Here is a 20,949-nt window from a genome sequence, read left to right as displayed (position 1 = left end):
GTATTTTATTCCCACAATGGTACTGATCCATTCGCGAGGCCTTTATACCGTTGACTGGCTACAAAATACTCTAGAATAACCAGCTTGTAAGGGCTTTAGAAGACTCTCAACTGACTACAATATGCTCTCGAATAACCAATTCAAGTGTAGAAAATACATAAAGCTGGCCGGTGGTCGATCCGACGAGCATGTTCGCTGTAATTGTAAGCTCGCGTGGCCAGCCAGCCAACCGCCATAATTTGAAAAAGATGATGTTGGCGATGTGCGCAAATATACTCAAAGCGAACAAGTTCATAACGTGGGCCGTAACTACGGCTCACGGGTAGACAGTTTAGATACGCCTCGTACAGTTGTTAGGGACTTCGCAAAAAGGGCCGTTGGTCTGGGGAAGCGCATCCGTAGTTCCAAGACGCAGCATTGGCCAGACAAAACTTGGAGCTGTCAGCTGGCCCATCACCGCCTCCATTGGACCCTTTGGCACGCAGCCGGGGGACAAGGAAGATGAAGGTATTCGAGGACTGCAAGCCGGTCCTTTATCGTGAGAGTCTTGAGTCATCGACCTTTTTGGTGTGGAATGGGATCGAAGCCTTTTCAGGTGCGCCCCTCCACCCCTGGGTCCTGGTGGGACGGCGACTCCAGCACTCCGGGCTACCGATCCGATGCCGTTATGTCCGCAGTCATCATCATCATCTTCGATCATCATCATCTGCCACCAACGAGTTTGTTCGTCCGACGAGAGAGGCCGACTACCGATTCGACCGAATTGTGCGAAGGGGAGATTTGATAGACGAGGGATTTCGACGGGGGTTTGAGTGGATAGATGGACACATGGAGAGAAGGGTACCCATGTCGATACATACCAGTAGATGGTTGTTGTAACTGATGTTGGTTTAGGGGGGAGGAAGTTGATTACACAGTCGAGGTTGGTGGACCTTGAGGATGTGGATGCGCGAATTACGGTTATACCGTATATGGTTAGAGGGATGCCCAGCCCAGAGAAATTACCGGGATTTTTAGCGTCCATGCTCGAAGGTTCCTTTTTGGTGGTGACGAGTACGAATGAATCGAATCGAACTTCCACTCATCCATCGCTTCATCTACCCATACCCATCGAGGCATCCCCAGGCTTCCGTTCATTCGTAACTAACGACTCTTTTCTTCCCTGTGCGTATGCGAAGGGATCCGGCATACTAAAATAATATTAATCATTATTCTCAGGCCAGCTTGCCTTCCTTCATCTTCTCTTCAACTTTTCCCACACCCTCTCCCTCCCACATCCATTGAGGGACCACCCACACACAACACAAAATATACTATACTTGACAGCTTAACACCTGTTTCGAGTCGTATATCCTTCTAATTTCTACTTCCTCCCCAACCCTTCTTTTCTCTAACAGCGCGTTCTTTGGCGATTAAGTCGTCAAATGAACCTGCATAGTCGCGCTTTGAGAATCCCAAGTATGTCCTAAATTTCTCGCGACTTACCTAACATCACATGGGAGCACACGAGCTAACTCTTCCATCTACAGTCTCACCCTTCTTTCTTCTGAAGGGCTCTTCCATTTCCTAAATGGTCTTCAAGAGCTTCCATCTCGCCCGTCAGAGTCTAGCCAAAGGCTTCACCCACGGATACGCACAATCAGTCGTTGCTGGTGTCTCGCAAAACAACCCCCTTGCCACATTCCAGCAAGAGCGACTCCGAAAGGTCGGCGCAAAGAACCAACATGCTTATGCTTCGACTTCAAACTCGACGACCAGTGCTGTCAAGCACGCCTTAAGTCATCATGAACACCAGGATTCCGGTCTAGCTGCATACTATGCGGCATGGCAGAAGCACCGCGTCGACGACAAGGACTGGTCGCAGTTCCAGTTCCGAAAGTTGATCGAGTGGCAACCCCAAGCCTCGACACCGAAGGCGATCGCGGAGACAAAGGATACCAGCGCCGTACTCGAAGAGACATCCGATCCCCTCCCCACACGAACTGGTTTCAGCCGCGCATACAGCACGAGCCAGGTGGATGATTTCAGAAAGGCAGTCAATGCAGACGAGGACATCGAAAGGATCGCGCTTGCCCAGGTCGATGAGGCAATTGCACTAGAGGCGGCGAAGTTCAAGGCAGAAATCGAGGCAGCACAACCACAGGTTGAGGAGTTGTCGCCTGTCGAGGAGGCAAGATCCGAAACCCCAGCACTTTCCGAAACTATCAGCAGTGCTGCTAGCATCAGCATAGCATCAGAGATCAGCGATGGATATACTGCCCAGCTACAGAACCTCGTCGACAAGCGCACTTATGGCGAGGTCCCGACTGTGTTTGAGTCCATGCTTCGAACTGGTATCAAGCCCTCTGCTGCATCTTACAATGCTCTCCTCTCAGCAGCCATCAACCTCCCCCGAGCGAAGCACCAGGTAGTTCCCAAGGCTCTCGATGTTTACTCTGATATGCTCCGCCGACGCGTTTTGCCCGACACAGAGACGTACACAACCCTTATCGAGCTCCTCTCTGTTCGGTCGTTGGAGGTCGTCTCGATGACTCAAGCTTTGGAAGAGAGGCGAGTTCGATTTGGCGGTATGGAAGAGGAGGGCAAGTTTATGCTCAGCTCAAACGAAACTGATTACGACATTCTCTCGGAAGACGTTTCCTTAGGTATCGCCGTTAAGCTCTTCGACTCTGCCGTTGCCGCTGAACCTAACCGCAAGTTCTCCGAAAAGACCTACCGTCTTCTGGTCACTGCCTGTGCGGAAGCACAGCGTGTCGAGGACATGGTTCGCATTTACACCCACATGGAGTCCAAGAATGTTACCCCGGCCGCCGATATGTTCGTTCCCATGATCCAAGCTTTCGGCAAGTCTGGCGATCTACGAAGCGCAGTCGAATGCTATGACGAATATAAGGCCTTGGCAATCTCCAACAACAGCGGAGACGTCGAAATTTCCAGGAAAGACAACGACGTCTACGCAGCCCTAATCAAGGCCTATGCCGTTTGCGATCGTTTCGAGGGTGGGCGAAAGTTCCTCTCGAAGATTGAGGCTGATTTGGCCACCTCGCAAGAGGTGATTGCTGTTCATGACGTTGTCACACTCAAGGCCCTCATTCCAGAAATGCTCAGAAATGGCGCTTTCTCTCAGGCATTCGCCTGTGCAATCGAGGAACTCAGCCCGCAAGCTCTCACTATCGCCATGACTGCCATCTGCATCAAGGCTGCCGACAACAACGCAATGGACATCGCCACACAAGCTTTTGACGCCATCCCAGCAGAAGTCGACCTTGCTCGACCTGCCATGGCTATGGGTGCGATGCACATCCGCAATGGAAACATTGAGGCTGCTGAGGTCTTCTGGAGGATGTTGGAGTTGTCTCCTACCAAGCCCGATTTCATCGAGCCCACTGCCATGCACAGCATTGCGCTCATCGGAAGTGGCCACGCTGAACGAGGTCTTCGCCAGACCCGAAAAATGTTCGCTCGCATTCGCGATTCGCAGGCTGCCTCAAACCAGGCCAAGATGGAGGTCATCGAGCATATCGATGAGGCCGTCGAGGTCATTGGGACCTTTATGATGAGGCGCGGAATCATGATTCCTGCTCGTGCGAGCATGGAACTGATGTGGTCCATGATTGAGAACGGCGGCCTCGTTACACCAGTGGCACACCATTTGCTCGCTGGATTGGGCCCCGAGGGTATTGCCGAGCTTGGTTTCCAGGACATTACCCTGCTCATGCAAGTTCAGTCTGGCATCCTCCTCAACTCCATGGATCTCGACCCTTCACATGCTGCTCGTTTCGCCCATCTACTTGAAGTCATCACCGCGACTGGAACCCCAGTTTCGAAGACGGCTTCCGGTCTCGTAGAGAAGGTTCTCGTTAAGCTCGACCGTGGCGATCTTCAGCACCGTTGGTACAACTACAAGCACCCCTCTCCTGAACAGATCTACTCGCCCGCTACTCCCTTTGTGCCGTTTGCTCCTCAGCCCGCACCAGCAGTGGCAGCCCCGACATTCGAAGACTCGTACGATCCCTACGCTGCTACCACCGACATGAAGGGCTCCAATGCCATCACTGAGCTTCTCGAGAAGACCCACGGACGCTCTGCTTCTCACCTCAACGAGGCTTTGATGAAGTTCAAGAACATGCGCCGTGCTGGACGACACCCTCGCTTCTTCACCTACGCTAAGCTTATCACTGCTGCCGCCAAGGAGGACCGCCTCACCCTTGCCCATGACATTCTCAATCTTGCCAGGCAGGACGTTCCTCTGTTGCCTCAGTACCGTGTTGTTCGCTATGGATGGGTGACTATCTTGGATTCCATGGTCGCTGCCTGTCTCACTGCTGGTCAACGTGGTCTCGCTGCTCAATACCATCAGGATTTGCTTGACATGGGAGCTGCACCGACCGCAAACACTTTCGGACTCTACATCACCACTCTTAAGGAATCGACCAAGACTTTCGATGAAGCCACCGAGGCTGTCAAGATCTTCCTGCGAGCCAAGTCTGAGGGTGTCGAACCGTCATCGTTCCTCTACAATGCTCTCATTGGCAAGCTTGGAAAGGCTCGTCGTATCGACGATTGTCTGTTCTACTTCTCCGAAATGCGCAACCTTGGAATCCGTCCCACTAGCGTCACCTATGGTACTATCGTCAATGCTCTCTGCCGTGTCAGCGACGAGAAGTTTGCCGAGGAGCTTTTCGAGGAAATGGAGAGCATGCCCAACTACAAGCCCCGACCTGCCCCCTACCACAGCATGATGCAGTTCTTCCTGACCACAAAGCGCGACCGCAGCAAGGTCCTCGCCTACTATGAGCGCATGAGGTCAAAGCACATCGAGCCGACTACCCACACCTACAAGCTCTTGATCGATACTTACGCTACTCTTGAGCCTGTCGACATGGAGGCAGCTGAATCTGTCCTTGAGCAGATCCGTACCTCCGGTGCCGTCCCCGAAGCTGTCCACTACTCATCTCTCATCCACGCTAAAGGTTGCGTTCTCCATGACATGGAAGGCGCTCGTAAGCTCTTCGATTCTGTATTGGCCGACAGCCGTATTCGACCACAGGCTTGCCTTTACCAGGCTCTGTTCGAGGCTATGGTAGCCAACCACCAGATCGCCGACACCCAGGACATCTTGAAGGATATGAGGCTCCGCGGAGTAGAGATGACACCCTACATTGCGAACTCTCTTATTCACGGATGGGCCCTCACCCACAACATCGAGAAGGCCAAGGCTATTTACGACTCTGTCTCGGAAGCAAAGCGTGAGCCCTCGACCTACGAGGCTATGACTCGTGCCTTCATGGCCGTTGACGACCGAGCCAGCGCCATGGCTGTTGTCAATGAAGGCCTTTCTCGCGGATACCCCGCAGCCGTCGCCGGCAAAATCCTTGAATTGGTTGGCGGCGGTCGTCCCATTACCACTGAAGCAACCGCTTAAACGCCTTTGCCTCAATTTCCATTGGGTTTAGAACGGATTTTTCTTCACCACTTTTCCATTTGTCAACGTGTTTTCTGCATTTGTTACGGCCGATAATCCAAACTACTTATATGCCCCTGCACATTCAGATGTGCGGCTGGGCCTGCCTTTTCACCTTGTTTTCGAAGTCGCTTTTGCATGCGAGGGTTTTTCATTGCAAGGAAGCGACTTGGCGTTTTTCGCGGAGCAATACACACTGGGAACCTACGGGATTAATTGGTTTCCTTTATTCGAAAAAAGATATCCTCTTAGGGTTGTGCGAGCGAATTGGGCTGGCCGGTATACTTACGTTTGTTTCATTTCAAACTCTGGAGCGGGCGGTTGACACACGGTCGGACTGGTTCGCCTGCCTTGCTTTGCATTTCATACAAAGCCAAAAGGCACTACCCTGGGCGGGAAAGAACTGTACCATGTTCTCTTGATTTGTTTTTTTCTACATGTCTATTTTGCGGTTGTGCGATGGTGTTTTATCCGAGGGTCCATCTCTTTCCCTGCATTGCGAATGCCATCTTCACAATTTGCGCGCGTTTGCTTCTTGCTCATTTGCGGAACGTAAAAAGAAGTGTACAATACCCTGGACATTTATACCATCTCCTCTCTCTAGACCTTGGTGGGGGCAACATTGAAACAACTATTGGGCGGAGCGGAACGGGTTTGCAAAGAAAGATATAACAAACTCGGGCGAGTTAAGTCTACCATCGATACCCCATCATAATAATCAAATCATCAAACAAATTCAATAAAAAATAATCATGTATAACAAAATCGGATCTTCTGCTGAATATTGTGATGCTTTTTTTTTCCTTTGAATATTGTCGCTTATTATAACTCGTTCTCTCGACGTTCTACATATCGGCTTCGCACACCTGCAAGCACTTTAGCTCCCGTACGGCATAATCATTTCCTAGGAACTCGCTACTCTCACGAGCTATTCACTAACTAGAGTCCGGCCGTGAGATGATACCGACTGTCCGTTCTCTTCGGTCATTGTCACAGTCTGTGAATATGATGTCATTCTGCAGGACTAAGTCGCAACGCAGTGATGCTATTCACCGGACGGATAGTTACTCATAGTCAAGAGGTTACAGTATAATTAGCGATTTTTGATTAATTTTGGCTCAGAAGCGTTTCATCTGCTCTGCTAATCCTTAGGTACCACTACGAGTACAGAAGGTGAAGCAAAATGGATCATTAAACTTGATTGTATTTATACTAAGGCATTGTGGTCTTGACCAAAAGGCATCGTGTTATCTTCGTCTCAAGCTTTTGGCCCAGTTTGTAAATATCTCTGTTGCACAACCGCCTCAGGCAACAGCATACCGCTCCGTGGAGCATATCTTCCAGGCAGCAGTCTTGTCGCTGCTGTGCTACCATCAAGAATGTGTGGAGCCGCGTACCTGGATCATGTCTTACCGTTGAATCTGGCAGGTCTCAGACATAGACTTCTAAATCTTAGATTTCGGGCCGAACCATGAAAGACTTCATTGTGAGAAATCCATCTTTTAGTCTGATTGATGGAAACCTTACCTACCATTGTGTCTCCCTGTTTATCAATTTACGGAAGGGGCACAGTGAGGCTGAGGCGCGAAAAAAATGCAGAATGGCTTTTCATCAGGCTGTGAATATCTTGGAAGCGAGGCGTCTAGCTCTTGTCCACGTTCATCCTGTCCTCTTACTGGAGGCCACTCTGCAGGACGGAACACTGCATGCTTCACCCAGCCTGGTGGTAAAAGGCAAACGACAGCGGACAGCCAACAGCAGCAGAGAAATGTGTGCGACAATGTGGGAGATAAGGCAGAAGATCTCAGCCTCTGGAATGAGGTAGCTACTCACGCTTGCTATCCTTTAAATCGAATGATCTGCCACAGCTTGGGCTTCCATGTGATTTTCTTTCCAAAATTGAAGCCCTATCAAAATGAAATCTTTTCGCGGTTCCCGCGGCAATGGCAGAGTATCCAGAGGAGGGCAAAATGGAGGGAAGACTTGTCGACTTTTCAGCAGAGAAGGCCACTGCAAATATGGTTCACGCTGCAAATTCTAACATGATACTGGCTTTACACAATCAGGCCAGGGCCGTCGAACTGTGGTCGAACAATCGGAAGAACAACGAGAGGCCAGGAATGCATATACTTCTTGGAAACGTCAGATCAGAGATCCTCCATACAGTAGGTACAGCAGTGTTCTATCCCAAACATGGACCGATGCTGTTGCAATACTCAACAACGATGACGATCGCGAATGGAAACAAGTACTACCCCGAGACCTCGACAGTGATGAATTATGCGGCCGTGAGCACATCCAAGCACTCATGAACGTCAAAGCCCCAAGCGGAGAGTTTGGTTGCTACATCAAAGCTTGCTCTGCTTTCCTTCAAGTATTCACGCACACGGCGCTTCTCCATTGCCTGTCCGTGGACACTTACGTCGGAGCACTCTATAACTACATCGGTGGGCCTCAAGGCAAGCGGGCCATTCCGTTCTTCGAGCGACTTTGCCTTGCTCTGGTCAGCCATCACAATGAGGGTTCTGGTAGTTCCGATTCGTTGATCATGGAAGACGCACTCGTCAATATGTCCACGGCCTTACATGAACTTTTGCGAAGAGAGCCACGCATCAGGTTCAACGACGATCTTCCGGGCCTGATAGATTCAATCGAGCGCACGGCTGCGTCGTTACTCGGCAGTCAACCCTCTTTCGCATATCAGATTGTCACAACCCAGGTCAAACAGCTGAGAGCATTGGTTGCCCATGCAGGGCAACTGGTGGAGTCCGAAGAGACAGATGACCTTTCCTTTCCAATCGGCACGTCGTCCACGTATCCTCGAGACATCGTCCTTCCCCGTGATCGTCACGATAACGATAAGATTGACATGACGAAAATTAGCATATTCCCAACGATGGGTGAGATACTAAGCGATGCTGTTGAGTTTCTTCCATCAACGGACCGGGACCAAACACATTTCCAACCAGATCCAATTGCACGGCACTTCGATACCTTGTTCCGCCTCTTCCGCCACGACACATTTGGCGAACTGAAAGAAGCCCTTGGAAATCTCATCAAAGCGGCGCAGGACGACCCCTCGGCGCTCCGCAATCCGAAGCACGCGCTGGGCGACATCAGAGCCCGCCATTATAACAGTGCACATATCGCACACGTTGCGTTTAGTCGAAACCACGGGTTGGAGGTGCACTTTCAATTCCAGCTGCCTTCGGCTGTTCGCAGCAAAAAGGCAGTCGAGAAACGTAGATGGTGGGCGGAGAACAGACGGTTAGAGGATGGATGCCTCCTTTCGTTCATCTCGAGTAATAGGGCTGGCATACACCACCTCTTCTTCGTTGTCCTCCGCAAGCCTGGTTCGTCGGGAGAGAACTTGAAATACCCGCAAGATGATAACCATGCCACTGTTGTGACGAAGTTGGTTGCCCAGGACGAAGCATGCCTTAAGACTATGATCGAACTGAGCTGCCAAAGGAATAAAGGAGTGTTGATCGAGTTTTCGAGCGTCCTGCCGGCGACCTTCGTCCCAATACTCGAGAACCTACAGGGAATGCAACGAACCGGTCGTCTTCCCTTCCATCAATGGATCTTACCCGACAAAGTTGCGAACCCCAAGGAAACCCTGCTCGACATACCCCCACCTCTGTACGCAAGAAAGCCCGGGTTCTCGTTTCCAATGGAGGCAATAAAGGTCTCCGGGGCACGCAGCGTGAAGGTTCCCTCGTCGGCTTCTCCTGACGACACGGTTCTTATTGACAGTCTGGAGGATTGTACGTCCCTCGATAGGGGACAGCGCGTCGCACTGATTGCTGCGCTGACTAGGGAGTTTGCTTTCATACAAGGTCCACCCGGCACGGGGAAAACGTATCTCGGGGTGCAGCTCATGAGGGTCTTGTTGTCTATCAAGGATCTTGCGGACTTGGGTCCAATTGTTGTTGTGTGAGTCTTCACTTTTCCCCTACTTGAGAAATATCGAGAGAGATATACTGACATTACAAAGGTGTTACACGAACCACGCCCTGGATCAATTTCTTGAGCACCTAATCAAAGTCGGCATCGTCAAGGTCATCCGTATGGGCGGCCAAAGCCACTCCACCCTCCTCGAGGAACACAATCTCCGCTCCATTTCCAAGGGCGAGGAGAGAACCCGACAGGAAGGCTGGCAGCTGGCGTCGTCGTATGAGAAACTGGAGCGAAACGAGGAGGATATCAACAAGTTTCTCGGAAGAGTTCACAGTTTGCACAAACGGAGCAGCTGGAAGGACTTCGAGCACTCTCTGCGAAGGGCATATCCTCTCGTTTATCGGCAGTTCAATGCCGTTGATGAAGAAGGATTCAAAAAGGTCGGAAGACATCCTTTTGACATTTGGAAATCGAGTGGCGCCCATACACCTGAAGAAGGCGAAGTGGCCGACGACGACATAGGAAAACCAGACATGGATAGGATAATGTGGAGAGCCAATAAAAGTGTTAACGACCTGTCAAGACTTGAGCGCACAGCCTTGATTGAGCATTGGTGCGCAAGGATCAACGCGGACACATTCAATGAACTGTTCGGTCTAATCGAAGAAGCCAACAATACAACCGCCGGAAAACAAAAGATCTACGACGAGGTCGATCGTCGCGTCCTTCAAGGAGCAGACGTTGTCGGTATAACGACCACTGGTCTGGCAAAGCGTATCGCGATGCTTCAGCGCCTGCGTTGCAAAGTCGTCATCTGCGAGGAGGCGGGCGAAGTCATGGAGCCGCATATGATATCTACGCTCCTTCCTACCGTCGAGCATTTCATTCAGATAGGAGATCATGAGCAGTTGAGACCGACGATCAATCATCACAAACTCTCACTCGAAAGTCGACAAGGCGCCTTGTATCAATTAGATCGCAGCCAGTTCGAGCGCTTGTCGGTTGGAGAACGTGGTAGGCCAAAACTCCCTGTCGCGCAGCTCGATGTGCAGAGGAGAATGCGTCCTGAGATCTCGACACTTGTTCGGGAAACCATATATCCCAAGCTGGTGGATCACCACACTACGACTAAGTTACCTGATGTTGTGGGCATGAGGAAGAATGTTTTCTGGCTCGACCATCAGAACCTGGAAGAGAGCAAGGACACAGAGTCACATCATGAAAAGTCCAAGTCAAATCTGTGGGAAGTTGAGATGGTGCACAGTCTCGTCCGTCACATCGTCCGCCAGGGAGCATATAAAAGCGACGAGATAGCCGTCTTGACGCCTTATACTGGTCAGCTGCAAAAGCTGCGGGCGGCAATGCGTCAGGATTTCGAGATCGTACTCAGTGATCGGGATGAAGATGCATTGGCTCAAGATGGCTTCAATACAGGAGACACCAGTTCGGATGCAGAGGCAGCAGAGCAAGCTCCTGATAAAAACAAGCGTAAGCCACTCGCTAAAAAGCAGCTGAGTGATTTGTTACGAGTTGCTACCGTCGATAACTTCCAGGGCGAAGAAGCAAAGATCATCATCGTTTCCTTGGTCAGAAGCAACACAGCTCGAAAGGTGGGATTTTTAAAGACCACGAATCGTATTAATGTCCTCCTCAGTCGAGCACAACACGGGTTGTATCTCATCGGAAATACAGATACATATTCCAATGTACCTATGTGGAAGACGGTCATCGAAATGCTTCAAAGCAAGGAGTCTGTCGGGGAAGCGTTTGGTCTTTGTTGCCCCAGACATCCAGAGACAGAAATTGAAGTGGCACTCCCGGAGGACTTTGCCAAATATAGTCCTGAAGGTGGATGTCGACTTGCATGCGATCGACGTCTTTCAGATTGTGGTCATCGTTGTGAAGCTAGATGCCATTCACAAAGCATGCATGATGTATTCGCATGTCCAAAGCCTTGTGAGCGTCTGCTCCCACGTTGCGGACATCCTTGCCAGAAACAAACCTGTGGTGAAGACTGCGGCCGGTGTCTCATTCAAATCGACGACGTCAAACTTCCTTGTGGTCATTGTAAAGATCGAGTCGAATGCTACAGAACCGAGGATGTCGGTTTAATAAGATGCACAGTCAATGTCAGGAAAGTGGTCCCCGGCTGCAAGCACAAGATTACGGTTCCTTGCTTCCGAGATGTAACATCAGAACTATACCAATGCCCTACCCCATGTTCGAAGCTGTTGTCGTGTGGTCACCCCTGCTCTGGGACTTGCGGCGAGTGTATCACGAGGCCTCAAAACGGGGGACAGATCGAAGAGCATCAAACATGCCAAAAGATTTGTGGCCGACGATTTGGCACATGCAACCATACATGTCCAAGACCGTGCCATGATGGAAAGGAATGCGGACCCTGCGTTTCACCCTGTGAGGTAAGTAAGTTCATCAATAGAGACTCACAGTATCTCATGCAGACTAGGTCCAATGTGCGCATTCAAAATGCACACTGAAGTGCCACGAAGCCTGCGCACCTTGTGTAGAGCCATGTGCATGGAGCTGTGAGCACCAGGGAGTTTGTACTCTCCCGTGCTCGGCTCCATGCAATCGTCTCCCCTGTGACGAACGCTGCACCAAGCTTCTGTCCTGTGGTCACCAATGTCCAGGAATATGCGGCGAAATATGTCATGAAGACTATTGCCACGATTGCAAAAAGCGATATGACGACAGAGTTGATATGTTAGAGTTTAAGACTTACGCTGAGATCGACGTTACCTCGACACCGATCGTTGTGCTCGGCTGTGGTCATTTCTTTACCGCAGAGACGCTCGACGGCATGATGGGGATGTCAGAAGTATATGGGATGGATAGTTCTGGCTCCATGATTGGACTTAAGGATATTTCTGGATCGCTGGCGCCCTCAGTTCCAAAGTGTCCTAACTGCAATCTTCCGGTCCGACAGTATGCGACGCAGCGATTCAACCGTGTAATCAACAGAGCAGTCATTGATGAGATGTCGAGACGCTTCTTGGCGTCTGGCCAAATGAGACTTACGCGGTTAGGACAGGAAGTGAAAGAGCTGGAGGAGAAACTGACAAGAACCCAATCAGCTTTTCTACACCCTCCACTTAATTCTCAGATCGTGAATGGAGGCCACGAAAAGGTGACGGTCATCAGCAAAAAGCAACTCAAGGACCGATATAACCGAGCAATGGAACTTTCAATACTGATCAAACGCTTCCAGAAAGAATTCGCAGATCGACATCAGCCTGCGCAAAAGCTTCACCAGGCCACTCTGCACGCGATTAGACGAAACGCATCGCTAGAAGACGCATTCGCGAATCTCGGTGTATCGGATACGACTCCAGTCCCAGAACGGGACCGCCGGATTGCGCTTGGCGCTCAAATACTGTACATCAAGATAGAGTGTGTCAGTATTGAAGACAAACTCTCAGTATTTGTGGCTCCTGGCCTGGAAAACACCGACGATTCATCGACACCAGAAAGCTGGGCCGTGAAACTAACTAAACCGTTCCTCAAGAACTGTAACGGCTTCATTGATTCATGTACTAAAGAGAGTCTGCCACAACTGGCTGTACAAGCCATCATTTTCTTCTCTCGCGTCGTTTTTAGTTTTCATTCTATGCGAATCCTGGGCACCGAAAGCCGCGCCATGGCGAAACAGTTCGTCGAACAAGCGAAAGAGCTTCTTCAGAACGCCATTGAGCTATGCCAACAACCATTTCGAGATGCCGAGCAATTGAAAGTAGCAGTGGAGCACTCACTCGAGCTTCTCGGTAGAGAATGGTACGAAGAAGTCACGGCAGAGGAGCTACAAGCCATCAAAGATGCGATGGTGAGCGGGGGCAGAGGTATCAGTACTCATTCTGGCCACTGGTATAATTGCGTCAATGGGCACCCCGTAAGTTTCAGAACATCCTTCGGAGACATACAGTTGCTGACAAATGATGCGTTCAGTTTGCGATTGGCGAGTGTGGGATGCCTATGCAGCTGGCTCGTTGTCCCGAGTGTGGTGCACCTATTGGTGGCCAGAATCACACAGCTGTGGATGGGGTTAGTAGGGCTACGGACATGGAGAATTAGTCATTTGACTGTATGCTTTTGGATGTAATAGAAGACTCAAAGTAAAGCATTCTTTGTTTGGTATGATAACGTGGGCTGTCACAGCACCTACAGTTGACTCATTGTATGTATGATTGTGAGGCTGACAGCTCAGGAGCAATCGTCATCACATTTCCATGTATGATCTCTGGCCTAATCTCATTGTTCTATCTCATGTCTTGATAAGAAGAAAATCCTGGTTCTCAATCAAGAAGCCTAACATCAGCTTCTGGCGCATCGAGATATCCAGAACTTCACATGGTCCGAATACAGCATTGTGATAATGCTCTACAACGCGATCCATAGTTTCATTGTTTAGATCTGCTTTAGCCAGGAAGACTGCCAATATGTCCAGCAGCCATAAGAGTAAATGTCTATTCAAAATAGGGAGCTCTTTCATTGTAGCTTGGCAGTCGAGTACCAAGTTTTCCGTCTCGTTGGGCGTTGGGTGTCTGAACGGTTCGGATAAGGATGGGAACATAAGCTGTTGCGCAAATTGTTGGGGGAACAGTGGAGATGGAAGGGAGCACAGGTATCGATGGAGCGCCGTTGCAGCATCATACACAGTGTAGCCGTTCCAGCTCATTCCTCTGCCGTACCTACGTTCCGGACTATTGAAGGTGGTGATCAACTGTTCGACATGACTATCGTTACCGGGAGTTGTGAGAACCCTATCCGTCTCAGTACCTTGAAACGCAGTCAGTGAGTGTTACGCTGAAATGATCTCTAACAATGCTGCATACCATTTTCCTTGAGGAAAAAGCCGCACTTTCCGACTACGATTGGTATATGACCGTATACATATGGCTTTCCATTCTCATCGAAGAGGCTTACTTCAGTGTTCGCATAGGGTATACTTGTGCTTAACGGAACGCCAAAAACTCCTGTTTGTTTCTTAGGCGTGCTCTTCCCCCGCGAGAAAATTGAGTATTTTTTAAAACCGCCTGTATTTGAGGATGGCCTTGTCGTTCTTGACGCCTGGCCAGCCTTCTTCGTGGAAGGTTTCGCTTCCATTTGTGTGTCCTTGCCGGATAGATCTTGCACTGGCTGTGGTGAAGGGGACACGTTGGTAGAGGACGAATTCTTTTCGTAGCTTGGCGACGATTGAACATCCGTAATGCTGTAAGCCTCCCATAGGGAACCTGGCGGAGCAATGACTGGTAAAGATCGTGGTCTGGGGGGAAGTTCAGGGGCAAAGAGCGTTGATGCAACCGGTGTGGGAATTCGAAACTGCCGTTCAGTCACTGGCTGAACTATTTCAGCAGTTCCAGTGTTGGGTTCCGTTTCTCTCGTGGTCGATGGTTGGTCGTTGGTATCGACACCGAGCGCGACTCCTAACGCTGCTAGTTGACGTTCAAGTGACGAAGCTTGCTCAGAATTAGATTGTTGAGTGGTATTATTCACATTGATTTTTGATCCCGATAGAGCTTCTAGTTGACGTTTAAATGAATAAAACTGCTGAGCGATAGGTTTTGGAGTGGTCATATCCTCGTTGACCTTCGATCCTGATGCAGGGTTACTGTTACCGACATCGAGAAGAGCTGCCAGAGCCTCCGATTGAAATGGAGCAAACTCAGATTGCTGAGTGGTAGGTATTTGAGTGGTCCTATCCCCATGTAATCTTGATCCTGACCCGGGTTCATTGGTTTTTGAACGGAGCGAGGCTTTTAGAATTTCTAGTTGCTGTGTAGGTGACCAAGGTTCCTGGGTGATCGTATCCCCATTGTTTCCTGATTCTGATGTAGGATTATTGGTATTAGCAACAGTAGAGACTTTCCTAACTTCCAGTTCATGTTCTAGGGACATAGGCTGTTCAATGTTCTTATCCCCAATGATTCTTGATGGCGATGCAGGATTGTCGGTAACGTCAATGAGACTGGATAGGGTGGTTTCTCTGAGAGATTCCAGATGACCTACAGGTGACCAAGGCCGTTGAGTAATCTCATCCTCACCCATACCTGCTCTTAACGTATACCCTGAAACTGAAGAGTTTACTGGAAGAGACGTTGGAATTGATGTCGATGACGGCACTGACTGAGACTGCAAACTTAATGGCGGCGACGATACTGGCACATCTTTCAGAGCTGGTTGCGAAGGTGTTGCTGGCACAAACGCAGGAACTGATTTTGGGAGGAGTACTTTTTCCGCGCTGTTAGATTGTTTAAGCTCGGTGAGCGAGGCATCCTGGGGAGGGTAGGTACCAGACCACGAGTGAGGCTGCTGGCGAAAGGACGTTGGAGCAAGAAGGTTTATCTCGTCATCAAGACTGTCATCCGAGTCCGTTTCCTCATCGGGTATACAGCATATGCCGCAGAAAGTCGTTGATACTTGACCAGTGTCTTTGCTGGTTGTTATCAATTCGAGAACACGTGCGGCCGTCGGTCTCGAGGGTCGGTCCAGCAACAGCATGCTCCTAATCCAGCCTAGAGGCAATCGATCTCTCTCAGACCAGACAGATTCCCATTCTCGGATAAGCTGGGCTGAGGCTTCTGGATTGGCATAGAAGTTCGTGGAAGTCGAATGGGCGCTTGCAAAATATTGTTTCATCCAGTCCACATTGATGCCGTGAAGGGCAGCCACCATTTCAAAAAAGACACAACCAAGTGACCATATATCAGCAGATGTATTCCGTGCTTCATATGCTGCCACCTCCGGTGGACTGTAGCGTGGCGATGCTGGCGTAACTCCAGACGTTGTGCTTCCTACATCGTCTGCGAAATCTCGAGAAAGGCCAAAGTCAGTTAGGATAACATGTCCTTTTTGGATGAGAATATTCTGGGGCTTGATATCCTTGTGCCGAACTGATCTATCGTGCAGGTAATTGAGTGCGGTCGATAGGCAGCCAAAGAAAGTACGCATCGTCGCACTAAATTCCGCAGCTAATGCCTGATCCCGTAGTTGTAGGCTCGAAGACGTTGCGGTTCCAATCGATGCGTTTTTCACACACGTACTGGTCTGTTCCATAAAAGCAGCAAGATCGGTGTCTGCGACAGGATACATGACGATGCCGAGGTAGGTCTTGTCGGTATAACTGCCAATGTACTGTATGATATGTTGGTGATCTAAACTCTTCACAATATTGATCTCGCCCAGGAAACTTTTCATGGCTTCTCTGGAATTTGTGCCAAATGCGGCCCGTCTTCGTATCCTCTTCAGGGCATATACACGGAAACTAAGTTTGCTCTTGATTCTGTCGACTTGGCCGTAGCCTCCACTGCCCAATCGGCCCATAATTTCAAAGGGTAGCTCTTCACCAGGAGCGAAATGGCGATGCCTTCCATGCTCCAAGTCAAGCGACTTTGTGAATATGATGTTCTGCGACTGAACAATCTTTGCCTTGATGCTTGGGGAGAGAAAGCTGGGAAGACCACGAGCTTCAACCGGAAACCATTGATCAGAGAATCCCGCATCTAGCAATTTCTCAATCGCTTCTAGTTCGCCGATTGTGCGAAGCACGATATACGTGCGCGGACATCTCCTCCCGACATGGGCGCACTGCTCTAGTAGATTGGCGATTTCATCAATATCCGTGTCGCCATAAGCACGAGACTGAGCGGGGTCGAAGAAGGTCGCCAGTCGGTCAGCGGCCGATACGAATGGCCACCCCGTAGTCGCCATAGCTACGTGTCGGTAAGACTATGGTATCTCGACAACCATGTAGTCGTATCCGCCGTACTTCTTCCATCAAAAGATCACGGCTCTGTCAGGTCGGCTCGCTACAAGGTAACGAGTGCAGAAGACGTCCAAGTTGTCAGCCGCGTTGGGGGCCAAAAGTAGCATTTCGCTTGAGGACATCATTTTAGGCATAACGTCTGTTGCGTTCATTGGTGTCAATCCTAGAATCCTGGCTCATCTTCTTCTGCTTATGCAAAATGAATTAAAAGATGATATCAATGATTGAAGAGAACAAGCACATTTCAGTACGTATGGTGGAGGACTAAGAAGGATAGATGGCTACTGTAGTACTAGTATTAGTGTTACCCCATGGAAGTAAGTCTACCCCAAGCCAAACTTCAAATAAGCTGGTGGATACAATACGGAGTACGCCGGAATACCTACTTCCGATTTGAAATAAGGCTTCGCAAAACTTGCTAAAACACTTAAGCTCTTGACAAGACAGGTAGATTAAGACATCACATCCGCAAGCCCGATACTCTTTGTTATGAGAATTTTGGACTCGGCCTATAGTGCAAAGATATCTCTATTTATTTCTTAAGAAATGAGATAACGAAGGGAATAGAAATATCAATCTCTGAAGAGACTGAAGTCTCACTTGCCTTCATTTATATGCTGTGAGACTTTTATGCGAAGTACCACTGTCAACTGGAACCTCGCGCACCTCTGTATATAGCCTCTAGAAAATTGCATCCCGAACAACGAGTGCCATCGACATAGACGTCATTAGACAAGACGAATGCGCGAAATGCCGGAGCAAATAAACACACACAGATTGCAACAACCCCTGCTCAACTCATACCAGTATACCAGAATGCTGAATCGTCCAAACTGGGAAAACATAACCACTAGTTTGAAACTGTGAGCACGAGTGTACTGTACCTGTACGAGGACAAGTCATGCGATTCTTCGGAATCCTCTCCGAAAACCCATGGAAGGCCTAAGGGATTGATATTTCATAGTCCAGTGAAGTCTGCTTGCTAGTATTCCAGTCATTCCCTTGTTCCCACAAGCGGAGGCTTTGCCACAATTAAAGGTACAGAAGTCCTCCACGAGATTAAGCATCCATCGAAAAAGGCATGTGTGGCTATCAATACTGGTCCTGTCGACTATGATCCAAAACGTGAGACTCCATGCAACCGAGGTTTGCTCGTTGAAGTAACCTGGATGTCGTAGTCATTGGGTGGCCCACTGAAATATTACGAGTCTTAACCAAAGATGGATATTCCGATGCTCATCATCTGCGCTAAGTGCCATTGCAACGCTCCCTAGTTCGTCATCGGTAGAACAACCAAGTTTGTATACGAGGGCCAGTGGCCGACTTCTACACACGCTACCGCTATTCTATGGGGAATTCATTCACGTTGTGGGCCAACACGGGTTGCCCGACTTTCAACAATGTCATTCTGGGGGAGCTCCAGAATACGGGGGCGGGGGATACGACCATAACTACAATGAACGAGAGAAGGATAAAAAATGTATAAAGTAAACGCAATGCGCGTGCTTCCGTAGCTTGATGCAAACATCAGTTTTCGGTGCGGATCAGTGGTTGAGTACATTGTAGTCTGCAAAAATGAAGTTCAACTGGTTTGGTAGAGGGCTTTCCCTCCGGATCGCCATCACGGTGGCCTGTGAGATGGCCTTCATATTGTTTGGTGAGTTATCGCACGGAGAGATGACTGTTCATGTGAACTCGCATCTGACATTCGCACAGGTTATGATCAAGGTGTCTTCTCTGGTATCATTGGCAATGAAGATTTCCTCAAACATATGAACTATCCGGGAGATGGTCTTATGGGAATCATCGTCTCCATCTACAATCTTGGTTGCTTTTCTGGCTGCATCATCAATTTCTTCATTGGAGGCTACCTTGGCCGCCGTCGAGCCATGTGGCTTGCTATGGCCTGGATCATTGTATGGGAAACCATTACAATCATAGTGTTACAAGCTGACAATTTCCTCTAGATTGGTGCCGTGCTTCAAACGACCGCTTACTCCCCTGCCCATATGATGGTGGCTCGATTCCTTACCGGCATCGGCACGGGTATTGAGACTTCAACCGTCCCCATGTACCAAGCCGAGTTGTCTCGTCCTCACCAGCGTGGTCGTCTCGTGTGTTCCGAGGCCATGTTTGTTGGCGTTGGTATCGTCATCGCGTACTTCTTCGATTACGGTAAGCTCGAATACTATATGGTGAATGAGAAATGCAATCTAATGTTGAGCCGTAGGTATGGCATACGCAGGTGGCCCAATTGCCTGGAGGTTGCCAGTTGCATGCCAGATCGTCTTCGCGTTGGTATGTTACATAATCTCTTCTTCATTTCTGATGATAACTAACAGGGGTCCTGCAGGTTGTCGTTGTGCTCGTCTTCGGGCTCCCAGAATCCCCACGTCATTTATACAACCTTGACCGCGGCGAGGAAGCCCTCCAGGTCCTGTGCGATGTCTACGACAAAACCCCTGACGACGACGAAGTTCGACAGGAATCGCAGGACATTGTGGACGCGATCGCTCTCGAGCAGAACGTCGATAAGGGCTGGCTATCCATCTTCAAGAACGACGAGTTGCAGACTGGAAAGCGAGTTCTCCTTGCCTACGGCATGATGTTCATGCAGCAAGTTAGCGGAATCAACTTCGTGAGTGACAATAGTGCAACATTCGGCTACCATAATTTATCCTAATGAATTTTAGATCGTGTACTATGTCCCTACGGCGTTGGAGCATAACGTAGGACTCGACCGAAACTTGTCTATGGTACTTGGTGGCTGGTAAGTTCTTGAAATCGCAGAAGATCGGATGACTGCTAACCGGCTGATTTTTGTAGCATCCAATGCATGTTCTTCCTCGGCTCACTCATTCCTTCATTTGGCTCCGACCGACTCGGACGCCGCATGCCCATGATTGTTGGATCAGCCATTCTCGGATTCTTGATGATGATCATCTCCATACTCCTAAGCTTCCAAGGTTCTTCTATCGCGAAGCCCACGGCCTCTGCGTCCGTAGCAATATTCTTCATTGTAAGCAACCCACTTCATAGAAAGAGCCTACCATGCAGGTTCTAACCTTTCCATCAGTGGATGTTCGTCTTCGGCGCAACGGGAAACTGTATCCCCTGGGTCTACGTCCCCGAAATTCTCCCCCTCCGTGCCAGAGCAAAGGGAACCGCCCTCGGAATCTCATCCAACTGGCTTTGGGTAAGCCCCTTTCCCCTCCATTAAACCAGCCACTGTAGGGATGAAGCTAACGCAGCACATTCTAGAACTTCGTCGTTGTGATGATCACCCCAACAACCATCAACAGCCTCCACTGGAAGACCTACCTCATTTGGATGTGCACAAACTTCTCCTTTGTGCCCCTCCTCTACTTCTTCTACCCCGAGACTAAGAACTTGACATTGGAGGAGATCGATCTCTTGTACAGGACGCCAGGAAGGTCCGCGAGACACATTGCTGATGAGCTGAGGAGGGACAAGCTCAGGGACGGGGAGAAGGGTTTCGCTGAGAGGAAGGCAGATCACAAGAGTGTAGAGGCGGTTGAGGAAGTTATGGAGGTGGGCAAATAGAGAAGAGACGAGGGGCTTGATACTGGATTGCAAGTAATTTCATCTTGCTTTCCAGTGTTGGGCCTAGTTGATGGCATTAGATGAGATTTGAGCATCCGGTCACCAACCACATTAGATGGTGAACCTGCTTATAGAAGTAGATTAAATGTCAGGGCAACCTGTATCACATTAAGAAGTGTCTGGATATTTTTGAAAGTAATGTGAAGCAAAAGTAAGGCTTAGTCTTATCACCAAATACCTC

General features: G+C 49.5%; 5 protein-coding genes across 5 annotated transcripts; 4 read left to right on the top strand and 1 right to left on the bottom strand.

The window, feature by feature from the left end:
- Positions 1 to 121: 121 nt before the first annotated feature.
- On the top strand, positions 122 to 1,199 carry BU24DRAFT_405375 (uncharacterized protein; the record flags this gene model as incomplete). The annotated part of the gene is made up of 4 exons (XM_033525695.1): positions 122 to 203; positions 358 to 538; positions 596 to 723; positions 895 to 1,199. 4 exons carry the CDS (start codon positions 122 to 124, stop codon positions 1,197 to 1,199), a joined length of 696 nt encoding a protein of 231 aa, XP_033386942.1.
- A 90-nt stretch (positions 1,200 to 1,289) lies between these two features.
- BU24DRAFT_100495 (uncharacterized protein) lies at positions 1,290 to 5,674 on the top strand. Its single transcript, XM_033520686.1, has 2 exons — positions 1,290 to 1,458; positions 1,530 to 5,674. The coding sequence occupies exon 2, from the start codon at positions 1,571 to 1,573 to the stop codon at positions 5,423 to 5,425; it is 3,855 nt and encodes a 1,284-aa protein (XP_033386941.1). The 5' UTR covers positions 1,290 to 1,458; positions 1,530 to 1,570; the 3' UTR covers positions 5,426 to 5,674.
- A 1,831-nt stretch (positions 5,675 to 7,505) lies between these two features.
- Positions 7,506 to 13,453, top strand: BU24DRAFT_342289 (NFX1-type zinc finger-containing protein 1; the record flags this gene model as incomplete). The annotated part of the gene is made up of 5 exons (XM_033523312.1): positions 7,506 to 8,706; positions 8,830 to 9,400; positions 9,462 to 11,784; positions 11,832 to 13,271; positions 13,328 to 13,453. Coding segments are annotated over 5 exons (5,661 nt in total), but the record flags the coding sequence as incomplete, so codon positions are not given.
- A 41-nt stretch (positions 13,454 to 13,494) lies between these two features.
- BU24DRAFT_418122 (uncharacterized protein) lies at positions 13,495 to 17,394 on the bottom strand. The gene is made up of 2 exons (XM_033526904.1): positions 14,215 to 17,394; positions 13,495 to 14,158 (listed from the first exon to the last, which is right to left on the bottom strand). Exons 1-2 carry the CDS (start codon positions 17,087 to 17,089, stop codon positions 13,644 to 13,646), a joined length of 3,390 nt encoding a protein of 1,129 aa, XP_033386939.1. The 5' UTR covers positions 17,090 to 17,394; the 3' UTR covers positions 13,495 to 13,643.
- Positions 17,395 to 18,437: 1,043 nt separating this feature from the next.
- Positions 18,438 to 20,915, top strand: BU24DRAFT_418120 (putative MFS sugar transporter). The gene is made up of 9 exons (XM_033526903.1): positions 18,438 to 18,801; positions 18,861 to 19,060; positions 19,112 to 19,319; positions 19,375 to 19,442; positions 19,498 to 19,782; positions 19,838 to 19,914; positions 19,971 to 20,163; positions 20,221 to 20,340; positions 20,406 to 20,915. The coding sequence occupies exons 1-9, from the start codon at positions 18,720 to 18,722 to the stop codon at positions 20,706 to 20,708; spliced, it is 1,536 nt and encodes a 511-aa protein (XP_033386938.1). The 5' UTR covers positions 18,438 to 18,719; the 3' UTR covers positions 20,709 to 20,915.
- Positions 20,916 to 20,949: the final 34 nt, after the last annotated feature.

The sequence above is a fragment of the Aaosphaeria arxii genome, assembly GCF_010015735.1.
Source record: "Aaosphaeria arxii CBS 175.79 unplaced genomic scaffold BU24scaffold_2, whole genome shotgun sequence".
NCBI lineage: Eukaryota > Fungi > Ascomycota > Dothideomycetes > Pleosporales > Aaosphaeria > Aaosphaeria arxii.
The sequence above is the reverse complement of the archived record's forward strand: the minus strand, read 5'-3'. Positions and strand labels throughout refer to the sequence as shown.

Coding starts and splice junctions, on each gene's coding strand:
- BU24DRAFT_100495 (XM_033520686.1), top strand. CDS start 1,571: ATGGTCTTCAAGAGCTTCCATCTCGCCCGTCAGAGTCTAGCCAAAGGC.
- BU24DRAFT_418122 (XM_033526904.1), bottom strand. CDS start 17,089: ATGGCGACTACGGGGTGGCCATTCGTATCGGCCGCTGACCGACTGGCG. Junction 14,159..14,214: donor CTTTTTCCTCAAGGAAAATG/GTATGCAGCATT, acceptor CTGCGTTTCAAG/GTACTGAGACGGATAGGGTT.
- BU24DRAFT_418120 (XM_033526903.1), top strand. CDS start 18,720: ATGAAGTTCAACTGGTTTGGTAGAGGGCTTTCCCTCCGGATCGCCATC. Junction 19,320..19,374: donor CGCGTACTTCTTCGATTACG/GTAAGCTCGAAT, acceptor GTTGAGCCGTAG/GTATGGCATACGCAGGTGGC. Junction 20,164..20,220: donor CCGTAGCAATATTCTTCATT/GTAAGCAACCCA, acceptor CCTTTCCATCAG/TGGATGTTCGTCTTCGGCGC.